Source organism: Struthio camelus, chromosome 7 (assembly GCF_040807025.1).
Source record: "Struthio camelus isolate bStrCam1 chromosome 7, bStrCam1.hap1, whole genome shotgun sequence".
In the NCBI taxonomy this organism is placed as follows: Eukaryota; Metazoa; Chordata; class Aves; order Struthioniformes; family Struthionidae; genus Struthio; species Struthio camelus.
The window spans coordinates 3,519,639-3,532,583 of NC_090948.1; the positions used below are offsets into that span (position 1 = coordinate 3,519,639).

The 12,945-nt window shown below is 36.6% G+C and overlaps 1 protein-coding gene across 2 annotated transcripts in view; it reads right to left on the bottom strand.

Moving 5' to 3' along the window:
• The window catches only part of DOCK1 (dedicator of cytokinesis 1), a 321,007-nt gene that overhangs the window by 279,195 nt on the left and 28,867 nt on the right, over nt 1-12,945 (bottom strand). For both annotated transcript variants that reach the window (XM_068951448.1, XM_068951446.1), the window contains exons 3-7: nt 12,708-12,748; nt 9,824-9,879; nt 8,206-8,302; nt 4,202-4,350; nt 854-989 (exon numbers count right to left, since the gene is read on the bottom strand). In XM_068951448.1, the coding sequence (XP_068807549.1) occupies nt 854-989; nt 4,202-4,350; nt 8,206-8,302; nt 9,824-9,879; nt 12,708-12,748 (479 nt within the window). The remainder of the gene's footprint in view (nt 1-853; nt 990-4,201; nt 4,351-8,205; nt 8,303-9,823; nt 9,880-12,707; nt 12,749-12,945) is intronic.

Below are 12,945 nucleotides of genomic sequence, written 5' to 3' on the forward strand. Positions count from 1 at the left end.
AGAAAAAAGATTTCTATTGTAAAGAATAAAATTTGAATTGCAAAGAAGTTGACTGCTCAGTCAGGTAGAAGTCCGAGAAAGTCTTTAAATTTGCTCCCTGTAATTCAACAAACAAGTTTTCAGGACTGGCATACATAAAAATCACAGAAACATAGTCAGCACAGTATTCCCAAGTGAAAAACGTATTCATAAGTTAAGGTTCTTAACAGCCAAAGAAATATGGATTTGGTTTATTAGCAAATGTTTTTAATGTCTGATATTTGCTGGAGGATTGGTTGTATACTTTTAATGGACTCTCTCTGAACCTGAGAAAAAACTTCTTCACTGTGAGGGTGACAGAGCATTGGAACAGGTTGCCCAGAGAGGTAGTGGAGTCTCCTTCCCTGGAGATATTCAAAAGCCGTCTGGATGTGATCCTGGGCAATGTGCTCTAGGTGACCCTGCTTGAGCAGGGAGGTTGGACTAGATGATCTCCAGAGGTCCCTTCCAACCTCAACCGTTCTGTGATTCTGTGATTCTACTTGATTCTTAAAATAACCCCTCATGACAACCTACTGTACAACTTTGCTACACAGGCAGCAGTTTCTGCACCTCTGGTATTAACATATAAATGTAGCTGATTCATTGAAACAATATATTGATACATTATAACTGTGAACTCTAATAAGCCAGCCCTTTAAAGGAAGACAAAAGTAATTCAACAGCTCAAGACATGCAAGTACCTACAGAATTTATGTTTATGAGGAGTTGTCAGGCTTATCAACTCTTTCATTTCTAATGCTCACAACAGCAATCAGTTAGCTTACCAGAGTTACGTTTCAAAGAAAAGCTACAGTTACATAGTGTATCTTACTTTTTCCTCCAGCAGTCTCTCCTCAACTTGCTTGGAAGCTATTTCATGGGCTCTAAAAAGGCTAATTGTGCTGGTCTGCTCTGGGTCCAGAATATTGCCGTCTTCATCTCTAACAACCAGGTCTAAATCAAGAATTCTATACAAAAATATAAACATACTTGTGAATTGACAATGCTCAAACAAATGGGAGGGAAAAAATATGCCAAGCGTTTAACCTTAAATTCATGCACACCTGACATAGGCTGGAAAAAGTTATTTGATAAACCATAAAACAACTTAAACACACTATCAACCCATGAGATGCTCATTTCTGATTGGAAGTCACGTTTTCACACAGTGCTTACAGAACTGATGGAAATGAGTATTCCTCATCCGTTTCAGAGGAAAAACAGAAAGCCCAATTTAAATAGCAGAACAGCTGGGGAAGCAACTTCTTAAACAACTAAACTTGCAAGAAATGTTGTCTTCTCCTCTGATTCATTTGACAGTTTGAACAAACATCTACAGTCACACCACATGCAAATTGGTCAGTTCATTTCTTCGTCCCACTTCATAGTCTCCTCCTGAACAGACATATTCGTGTTTTTGCAAAAATCCACAAAGTACAAGAATGCACAAGATGTTTCCCTTTAAGGCAGAAGCAAGATTTCTGTCAGCATGGTGTTAACATCCATGATTACTCCACAGAAAGAAGGGTTTCTGCCATAATCAAGTCCACTCTTTCATAATCAAGTCCAAGGACATAATCAAGTCCAATCTTCCACATTTTTCCATTTTTATACTGTGCTTGCAGCAGATAAAAGATTCAAGTTTTTGTTGATCTGTATTTCTCTTAACTTATCTATAAGACTGATCTCCAACTCCCTTTCAACAGATACGGTCTCAAAAGTTATCATCATCTGAGTCTGTAGCCCTCTCTCACGACGGTGCTGTTGAAACTTAGTCTTTGAAATGTTTTATCATTGAGCTTAACTTAAACTTGCAGTATCTAACATGCCACACAGCAGTTTATAGTTTATCCAAGAGTAAATCCCCTTCGGACATGACTTTCAATCATTTGAAAAGAATAACACAAGCTTTAGCAGACAAAGACATTTATGTACTCGGAAGACCACTCCTTGCCACTCCTTAACAAGAGGGAAACCTGCACGTTTGAGACAAAGCCTTGAACAGAGCTGGTACAGGAAACTTCAATTAATTGCAATGCAAGTTAAAAGTGGACAAGCATCACTTAAACAATCGCTCAAACAAGCACCCGGAGTGCTGCAGCTGGGGTTGCTCTGCTCTGCAACCAGACCTCGTCATCACGAAACTCCTAAGCATCCCTGGACCACCAGACTCAGAACTTTCTAGAGAGAAAGTGGTTTCATCACTGAAGTCAAACAAAAAAGCAGTCAAAATCTTCTTGCTCCCTATAACTGGTTTTTGGACAGCAGCAAGAGCAGGGGACACACTGGTTACTAGTATAACTGTACGGCCTGGATGAACAAAAGTAGAGTCCTTCTGCAGAAGGCATGCAACTGGACCAGATGAAAAGATACTCAGAAATTCAGAGAATGACTAATCACTCAGCCTACTAGTCACGAACAAGACAAGAACATTTGCACAGATTGTTAAATGAGTAGGAGCAAGCACTACTTTGATTCTTTGTTTTATCCTTTCACGTAAAAGTGATACAGGGCGGGGGGGATGATATTTTTCTTAAATGTCACAGTTTGCAGTTTTCTTGCAACTGAAGAAACATGTATTCACAACAAAATTATTTGACCCAATTTCAGACACACATTAAAAGTAAAAATAAGACAGCTTTCACTCCATTAGGTATTTCAACAATATCCAATGAAATTGTGCCTTTATCTATTGGAAAGTCATATTTACAAATCAGCATTTCACAAAACAGGAAAAGTTGGTATCTAATTAGATCAGAAAATATTTATGAAATGCCTAATAAATTCTTTCTGTCCCGATACTGAAATCGTCACTTATGTTTATTTCAGACAAAAGTGAATATACAACTACATTATAAAGATACGGCATCTTCCTAGTTGTGAATATTTACTCAGAAGTTCAAATTCAATTGTTTCCTCGGCTCTACAGAGAATGTTCTGATCACTTAATTAGTCCATCAGAACATTATGAATATAAAACATAGCACAAGATGTTCTATTGTATTTGAACACTGAGCATCTGGAGGTTATTCAGAGAAACTTTAACCAACTCCTTCGCCAGATGGTAAAATACAGTAGCCAAACAAATATCATCAACAACATCTGGTTAATTGTCTAATGGAGTACAACGGACCATATCTTGGATTATAAATGCTAAATTACTTACTGAATGGAGTTACTTTTCTGTTGTTTTTTGGTTTTTTTTTTAAATTACAGTTTTTGTAGCTAAAATACATGAACAGAAATATTGCAAGTTGGGCAGTTCTTAAAAAATAAAGCACAAATAGCAGAAATCTGATGAATTATTTACATCACAAGGGCATTTAAAGATTGGTTTGCGGAATACTTTCAGTCCCCAGGTGCACAGTACTACAGTGCTCTCTTTCAGTATTCAAAATACTGTTTCAAACAAGTTCTGATTTCTTTGAGAGAAAGGTATGATTCTTCCCTTTCAATTTAAAGGAAAATTCATACCTGTATAGACAACTCATAACCTACAACTTTTTTGCTTCAACTCAGACCCCTGTTTGGAAGTTATTCTATAATCAAGAGTTAACACATTTAAATTGCTAACATATCTGACATATGCAATCTATATCGTTGTAATTTTTTTTTTTTTAAAGACTTCATAATTTCCACTGTCATCTGTTAGATAGAGACTTTCTTTTATTAAATGTCTGGTAATCTTCTGGTACAAGCTGCATACTACATAAGCAGAGAAACAGTGAGTTAAACTGTTTCTGAGCCAAATCCTTCAACATCACATTACAGCACAAGTAACTTCAGGGCACACACAGCTGGTGGTTTTGGGAAGGCAACAACATTAATACACTACAGAAGCGAGCAGAGTTTAAATTACATCTTCAGTGGAGGCAATACTTACACTTTTCAACTGACCTTAAAAATCACAGCTTTATTTCGATATCAAATTGATAATGTCATCAAGCAAGTGACAATACAATTCATATATGATTTGGTATATTATAATTTTACTCCATTTAAAAGATGTGATATTCAGTTTCTTTCTTTATCTTGTTATTAAAAGATTGTTACTATATTACTCTTACAACGGCATAAATACAGGAGTAAAAGAATCCTGTAAGACGTACTTGATAGCTAATATCAATATAAAGCTGATTTGCTTTTAAATGGAAACACTTGTAATATATTGTTCACAAACCTGTTTCCATAATCAATTTTGGCAGTCACTTTCTTTTTCAGTTCCTTGAGTTCATCTTGTGGTAAAGTTCCAGAGAGTATCTGAGATCTCCATTCAATAAGATCATATATCATGTGCCGCACGCTACGAAACATTTCTCTGTTATCTTGCTGTTTACAGGGGGGAAAAAAAGGGTAGAGTTAGTTTTAAAGTCTACTGAGCATCTTTTAAGTAGATATGACATGTTATAATCATAAAACATGAGTTTAAAAGGGTGAGAATCTAGAGTTAGCTCTAAAATAAGAGCCCAACTTTCCCTAATACAGAACACCAAATATACGGAATCTTACACTTTTTCAGGCATACAAATAAATGTAAATGCTTATATTTATGCTACCTTAAAACCTGGATCACAATCTATTTAGAATAAGCTTTCAACGTAAAAGACATCCCTTTTTGGTTTATATACTACTTTTATCCAAGGACCCACTACACTGAGTCGAACAGGACTGAACTAACAGCAAGAGAGCCAAGTTCTACAGTATCCCCACGTGCATCATACCTGCTTGACAGTCTTTTTCTAGTTAAAGCTTCAGAATAATACTTTACAATTCCTCAGTATCTTAAAAGTCCACAGGTAGCGACACCTGAAGAAGGGTGGAAAGCATAAAACCTCACAGAAAGGAACTATGGATCTAAAGTAGTGCTCAGCAGCATACACAAACTTTCTTTAGCGACATACAGCTAAGCTAGGACTCAGGGAGATAAAGTTCCATACGTACAACAGGAGCAGCCTCATTTTAGGTATACGCATGCACATCCATACATACACATACATTGTGAAGCAAAAGATTAACTCCTTATCCACAAAACAGGATTAGACACACTGCACAGTGGACACGGCTTTAGTACCACCAATGACCAATGCTACGCGCAACTGAAATTACAGAACAATAGTCTCTCTTTTCTTGGGAAAGTCACCTAGAGACAAAGAAGAAACTGAGGCTCCGAGCACTTTGATCTCAGCCAGAAGCACTCTCCTACTGTCTTCATAGCTCTCAAATGCCAGCTAAGTCATTAGTTCAATACACTCTGAAAGAGAGCACCTCTTTCTAAGTGTCCTACATCAATGAATTATTCAGGCTACGCGCAGCTATCTTCCATTCTGACTACTCCCGGGCCTTATTTGACCAAAAACAATTGGAATGACTAAATAATTAAAATAAATTTACAATTCTTTGCTATATACAAAGACAACAAAAAACTGCCGAGGGGAAGAAGAAGAACACAGCAACGCAAAGGCAAGGGGAAAACACCTAACTGTGAAACTTAAAAGACTTCAGTCTGTTCAGATTATCAAAAAGCTGACTTGATTATAGCGTGTGAGCACCTTCACAGAGAGAAAATACCAGTTATTAACAGCTCTTTAATGCAGCAGAGAAAGACACAACAGGCACCTATGGCTGGAAGCTAAAGGCAGACAAATTCAAATGAGAACGAGGTTCACCATTTTCTATGCTGCAGGCAATTGGGAACTAGCAAGGTGAAGAACATGGCACTCCCTTTATTACCTGCAAATCAAAACTCGATACCTACTCATTATTCAGACACAAGTTATGGACTCAACCCTGGGATAAGTGGAAGCTTAATGATTTCTGATATGCAAGAATGTGGATCACATGTGTTTAGATGATCTCTACAGTCTTATTATAAAAGGACTGATTTGAAGCCTGTTACTTCCAAGTCAACCAAATCCCCCTTGAGAAGGCAACCCTAGTGCAACACATCTCTTTCTGGCAATTGACCATATGCAGTTAATCTGTACAGATAACCTTGAGAAACAAACCACAAACTCACTCACCAAGTGATCTGCCTACGCATACTATGAACATAACAGGGACTGGGACACTTTCTTTCCCCAAACCGAGGCTGCTGGTAGCATCACACAGTTAACAGAGTACAGCAGCATTGTTTAGCTGTTCATGTTTCTTTACAGAAGCGAATACATGATACAAATGAGATACTCCACGTTAACGGTCAGAACAAATTATTCCTATATTAGGAGAATTTAATTTTGCAAAAAATGAATGCTACAAAACAAACAAACAAAAATTGGTAAGAAAACTTCCAACAATGTCTTTTACTATCCTTCCTTTCTTATTATATGCGCATAGCAACCATACTTTGTGCAGCTGTACAAGTGATATTTCTCTGACATTAAGAAATATCAGATTCCCTACTCAGAGTAATCCCAAGAAAGATATTAGGGTCAAACTGCAACTCGCATTGCCCTCAGTAACATATAGCAGTGAAACCAAGGGTAAATAGAGATAAAGTTTGCCATTTCGGTCAGTATACTGCTTACCAAACAATTGAATCTATGTGACTTTAATTTTCCACTGTCCTACACTCCAAGTAGGAATTACTGAAGAAAATACTAAGGAACTTTCTCAAAAATTCTCTTACTTTGCATCTTGTAGCTTACCTAGTTCCAGCTCTTCTGTATTTTGCCCTCTGCAAATTCTGTTTCTTTCCAGTGTGCTTCTGCCCCATTTATTTCTTCCTTGCTCCTCAATGCATCAGCTCTCTGGTATCTTGCCACGTTAAAACTCTCAGTCTCCCTCTGTCTCTCCTAATATAATGTATTAACCTTCATCTAACTTCAACACTACATTACTTCCAGTATACTATGTTTTTAATCATCTTTCCTGTATTTTCACGGATGCAATTCAAAACCACGTAAGTCAACAGGAACCTTTTCAATGGCTGCAATGGATATTGGGTCAGCTGCTCAGAAATTCTGGTTCCTATCCACCTTTAAATATCCTTTAAGAGTAAATTAGGCATAAACCAGGCACATGAAAATAGTAAACTCATTTCCTCGCCGTCTTTAGTTTCTCCCTATGTTAAGAGTAATAGCTTCCTCTCATGTTCTCAGCAACACACTTTTGTAAAACATTCATTCTACCTTACACAACTACTTTCATGGTAGAAGTAAGATTTCAGACATGCTTCAGAGCTAAGGTTTTTGCATTAAACCCTATTTTAACCAAATAATAGGGATGTGAAATTGTTGTATTTATAGTCCTCTTACGCAATTAAAGCATAAGAAGTCTGAGCTAGGGTACCTTGCACCCAATAATACTAGTTTACATTTGAACTACAGTTTAGGTGTACATTTGAACAATACTTAAATCACACTTACAAATGCCTTCATCCTGGTACTTCCATGACTACTGTCATTTTTCTATTACCCCATTTTTCTATTACCCCATCAATGCAAATACTTATTACTATAAAATTCTAGGACTATATTCTTATTTAAGACAACATATGTAAAACCACAGCTGTGAATTTTACAAACTTTTGTAGATATTCTGTTGAGACATTTACCCATGCCTACTTAACCTAAGCATATGAAAGTAAGTGCCATTAAATTTAAGTAAGGTAAGGATAAATTTAAAATAATCAACTTTAAGTACAAAAATACTGCCAGGTAAAGATCTATACTGATGCATTTTCAAAGACTGAGGTTTCAACCCACCAGTTTGACACTGGAAATTCAAGTTCTTATAACGTAGAGTGACAGGCTTGTGAACTGTCCTCAAAAATAGTTTTCCTCATTTAACACATTCATCTACAGACTTAGAAAAATCTAAAATATATCTTTAAAAGCCAATGTATTCCAGATAATCTGCAAGCTGCAGCACCCTATGAAAAAGGATTTTCAGTCAAGCCAGCTGTAACTACTCAACAAATTACTGCTAGAACAAGGTATCACTCTACAGAAAACTTGCACAAGAAATATAGTGTATTTGAGAAAACGCCAAAAAGAAACAATTGAGATGCGTGCCATGACACAGAAGATACTGAAGAGCTTTACGTTAGTTTGGAAGGAGCCTTCAAAAGCAGTAGAGGGGGCAAGTCATTAACCGTTTCTTCATACTTTCCATATTAACTTTCAGAACATCACTCTTCGCACAAACCACCTAATACTTTAAATAATTTTCTAAGCAAATACTTACAACATATAACTGCCGCCATATTATAGACCATTCCCGTAATGTTGTAGTAACTTCCTGAATCAGTGGTAGTTCATTGGGTATAACTGTTTCATGTTGTCTTAGAAGAAGAAAGAAGTTAGGAATGATTTTGCCATCTTACCTAAAATTACTTAATTCAAAGAAGCAGCTGATCATTTCCAAAACCAATTTCATAACATGAATCAAAATAATGTAACATAATAAACTTTTAAAAATTGCAAAAAAAATACATCATAATATATAGAAGTAGTAGCATATACCTGTTTCTCGTGACTTAAAGGAAGCTTCAGTGGACTGAGACTATGGTATTGAGCTCAAGCAATTCTTGTTTCCACATTCACAAGATAAGGGTATTGATACATACCTCACCATACCATTTGCTACTAAGATACCAATTTTATAGGAAGCAATAAAGATGAAAGCCAGATATGCAGCATGTACAATGTCACGATAGTAAAGCATAATCGTTTTTCAAACTATTGGTCTTAAAAAAAAAAAATTCAAGCATGCAAGACATTACCATTAAGCTTCTGTATGACCTGTTTTAAAATTATGTGCTGCCCAAGTACGAAACAACAGCTAGATCTTTTAATATTTCAGAAGTAGGGTACTTAAAAGCAGTTTTGTAATCAGCAAGAAAGATGTCATTAGGTAGTAATCATATGATTAGTAGTTTTATCATTTACATATTTAACAGTGTATAAAAATAAATCAGGCACAAAGGAATAAAATATTTTAAACCTGTTTCACTCCATTTTATACCTGGCTAATCATTCATTAATTTCATTCCACTTTTTTGTTTTTTCAATTTTTTGGTTTTTTAAGTAATCTTTTATCAAACTTTAAGTAATTTTATCATGTTTTATGAACTTTTACATGCATGCCCAGCAACGATTGGTATTTATGCAAGGACCTGAACTTTATCAGCTGTTAAATGACAAAAATACAGCCCAAGCTACAGTCGCATATATCAGGCAAAGGAGCAGGAGACTCACAAAAACAATTCCTCCCTGAAAGACAGAACTTTAACATAACTTCTCAGTTAAGGTAGCAAGTGATGCCTAGATGACACCTCTCAGGGAAGAGTCTACAAAAGCTTATTGAAAAGGAAATTAAGTGACTTGAAATTTCATCTACATAATAGGAAAAGGATCTCGTATCATAGGTCTCCTTAACCAGACCAGGCAGAAGCTGTGAGATGCAAGGGCTAGAAGATAAATGATGATGGGAAAACTGAACTCAAAACTCAAACTGGGGTGGGGAGAATTAATCTAAATAATTATCATTCATGAGAATAACAAAAGTTACAAAAACCACCCTGGTAAATTACTAATTCATCCGAAGCTTTTAAACTAATACAGAAAAGGTTATGCTCTAGCTCAACTACATGCTGATGTAGTTAAGGACCGTAATACCCAAAATGCCAAATACACTTCTGATATTAGCACCTTTGAGCTTGAGTTCGGTTATAAGTTAAAAAAACCATGGTCATCGGCTCCTTTACTAACCGGAAACAAGTATAAGCCATCTGATGAATGCACTGAAATTACATCAACACAAATAAGAAAATGAATTTTCATGATTTTCAGATGAAACTCACCCTTTTCCTTCAACTATTGCTTCCTTAAGATGTATATAGGATGCAGGAAATATGCCCTTTGAGAAGGAAGGAGAAGGGGGGAAAAATTAGTTTAACTAACCAGATGCACGTAACACATCCTCTATTACTTAACAACCTGCCAAGACACATTGCCAGATCTGTCTAGAGAGCCATTCACTTCCTCTTAAGCATCAGACTCTCTCTCTCGCTTTTTTTTTTTTTTTTTTTTTTTAAAGTTTACAGCATTTAAATTTTGTATTGGATGTCCTTTCAAGGTTTTGCAACATTAGTAAGAATGAAGGAAAAATATAGAGATTCAGCGTTTTTAAACTTATCTTCACAGTGTTGAACAAAACAGCAGAGATATCCTGCTATAAGTGGCCCTGCAAAGGAGCGTTTCCTCTCTCAGCTCAGATACAGTTTGCCTTAGTTTCCCCTGGTCCCTGGATGATTATATACAGATGCAAACTAAAATAGATTTGCTTTTGAAAGTATGAATTAACAAGTCACTTTAAACAAGTTTTCTCCAAAGTGACATTTCTCCCCAAATCCAGGTCCTGCTGCCTGTTTTTTCTCATGTCTAACCAAGCCTTCTTCTCCCACTACAAGATGTTCCTTTTGTCTCCTAGCATTTTCCCAGTGTTTACAGGCTCTCAGTTACAGGCGACACTATGCAAGAATATTACATGATACCGGGCTGCCTGGCTCAGTTGCTGTGCATGCACATGCAAAACACAGTCATCCTTCACTGCAGCCGATAGTATACAGACTTTAATTTTGTTATATACCGTCTCATTTCACCAACCTACCATTAGCTTTGCAAGCCAAATAGCAATTTGATCAACAACATTCCAAAAGACCAATACTGCTTTTCTGAAAAAATATGCTCTATCTCAAGATTCTAGAAATAAAAATCGTATTTTCAAAATAGCAAAAGCACATACTAAACAAAATAATTCAAGTTAAACTGAGGAAACAAATTTCTTCCACCTCATCTTTTAGAACTAGTGGTTCAGCCTTCTTATTTGGGAATGCAAGAAAAAAATTCTCAGAATGCTGCACCAACTTGCAGGGGGGCGTGAATTACCCATTCTATTCTTCTACATCATTCTCAGAACTATACTCGGGTGCCTAATAGAAGACTAAAATCTAGCATTAAGTTGTAAAGCTTGCCTTATTTATAATAAAAGCATATTTACTAAAAAAAAAAACAACCTTAAACTATTTTTTCAAAGGTAGTGATAAAAACAACCTCAACAGAAGTCAGTTTAAGTTTCCAAGTCCTCAATAATAAAGTTCATTTTTAACCTGCAGCCCCACTGCTTTAACACATGCCAAGTATAGTAGGGCCACAGGAAGCAGCAGGGGCAGGGTGCAGAGAGCGGCAACCAACAAGCATGAGCCACACATGAGAACAGGAAAGAACAAGAATTTCAGGAGAAAATGAGGAAGGAACAGGACATCAATGCAGAAACACGCAGATGATTAAAGGGTTCAGTGTGCTGGCCAAGAAGAGACAGAAAACAAGCTATCAAGATTATCACACTATATAAAGTGGAAGATCTGCTACTTTGCTCCAGGTCTTAAGAAGCAAATAGCAGAGGGAAAAGACAGAAGCAAAGCAAGAGTGAAACCAGGAACACGCTCTGCTTCATCCTTGCCCATGTCCCATCAAAGGGTATGCGTGCGGGGCATATCTGTTTGCAACGCAGGGAAGGACACATTCATCCTCTCACATGAAGGCTGTCTGTTCCCATTTTATATGAGAAAGTATATCTTATACTTAAAGAATTTTATCAAAATTTCACATTTTATGGGTCGCAAATAGGTACAATGTCACGTATAATTTTCCTTTTAGCCTGGAGCAGGGGGAAGGGAAGGCCGACTACATTTAGCTGCAGTCAAACAAATACAGCAACACCGGGAATTAATTAGGCCAAGAGCAATGCCTAGTTGCCGCTTAGGCTGAATAAGGTATATTTGTGAAAAATTTCCTTAACAATAAATAAATAGGCACACCAAAAAAAAAAAAAAAGGATAAACATGAAACAGGCCTTGTTATGAAATGGGCAGGATTAACCACAGAACTCACTCACTCTTTACTTTTAGATATGCAGAAATAACTCAAAAACCAATTCTGCATGCTTGCATGTTAGCTTTTCATTTTGAAATGACCAAAAAAGCAAAAATACAAATCTTTTAGTTCTGGTTAATTACCACTATAAAACTCCAATATTATAAGCAATATTTCTGCTGTTTAGTTCCCCCCCCCCTCAAAAAAACACTGTTATAAACAGCAGCCCTTTACGCACGCTTAAAGCCTATCAAAAAGGCAAAAATTACACTGCAGAAGATTACTCCATCTCTCACAGAGAATGGCTGAAAATCACAATGTAGATCTCCTCATCACTTTCCAAGAGGCAATCACATTTTATGAGTAATGCATTATTTAACAGAACGTGAAGCAAGCCATCAGCCTTTAAACAGACCAACTACCAATATAAAGTTCTGTAAAAGTTCTTACTTAACTTTTTCCTGAAGTAAAGGCTCTGGTACTCTAAATAACTTATTGCAGAAAACGAGCTGATGCACGTCAGCTGCTCCACATGGGCTGTACATAACACACACTCACACCGCAAAAATACTAGACATACAAGTCAGCTTTTAGGCTTCGCTGAGAGTAGTTTCAGTTAACTTGAAAGGTTCATTTATCTCAGGTTGAGACCACACGAACAGTCATTAGAGATCAGTGGACACATGGTAAGCTGTTACCATGTAGTAACATAACACCCGTCTGATCTCAGTTGTAATAAATATGTAACACACCCAGTGACATCTTATCTTTGTCCAAAAGAAAAACAAATGCTACAACAGAACAACTTACCTTTTTGGATTTTTTTCTTAGTGTATAACCTCTATACCAGCCTAGGAGGAAGAAAGGGGAAAAGCATTAAAAAGTTTATTAATATCACCAACAGCTGTTCCTCCTCAGCTCAACAGCACCTTAACTTTGTTCCCAGTCACAATTCCCCCCCACTCCCAAACACACAAAACATCGAACCGGATTGCAATTCTCTGCAGAATTAATAGCCTCGCTTAAACAACATGTTCTTTCAAAGCTA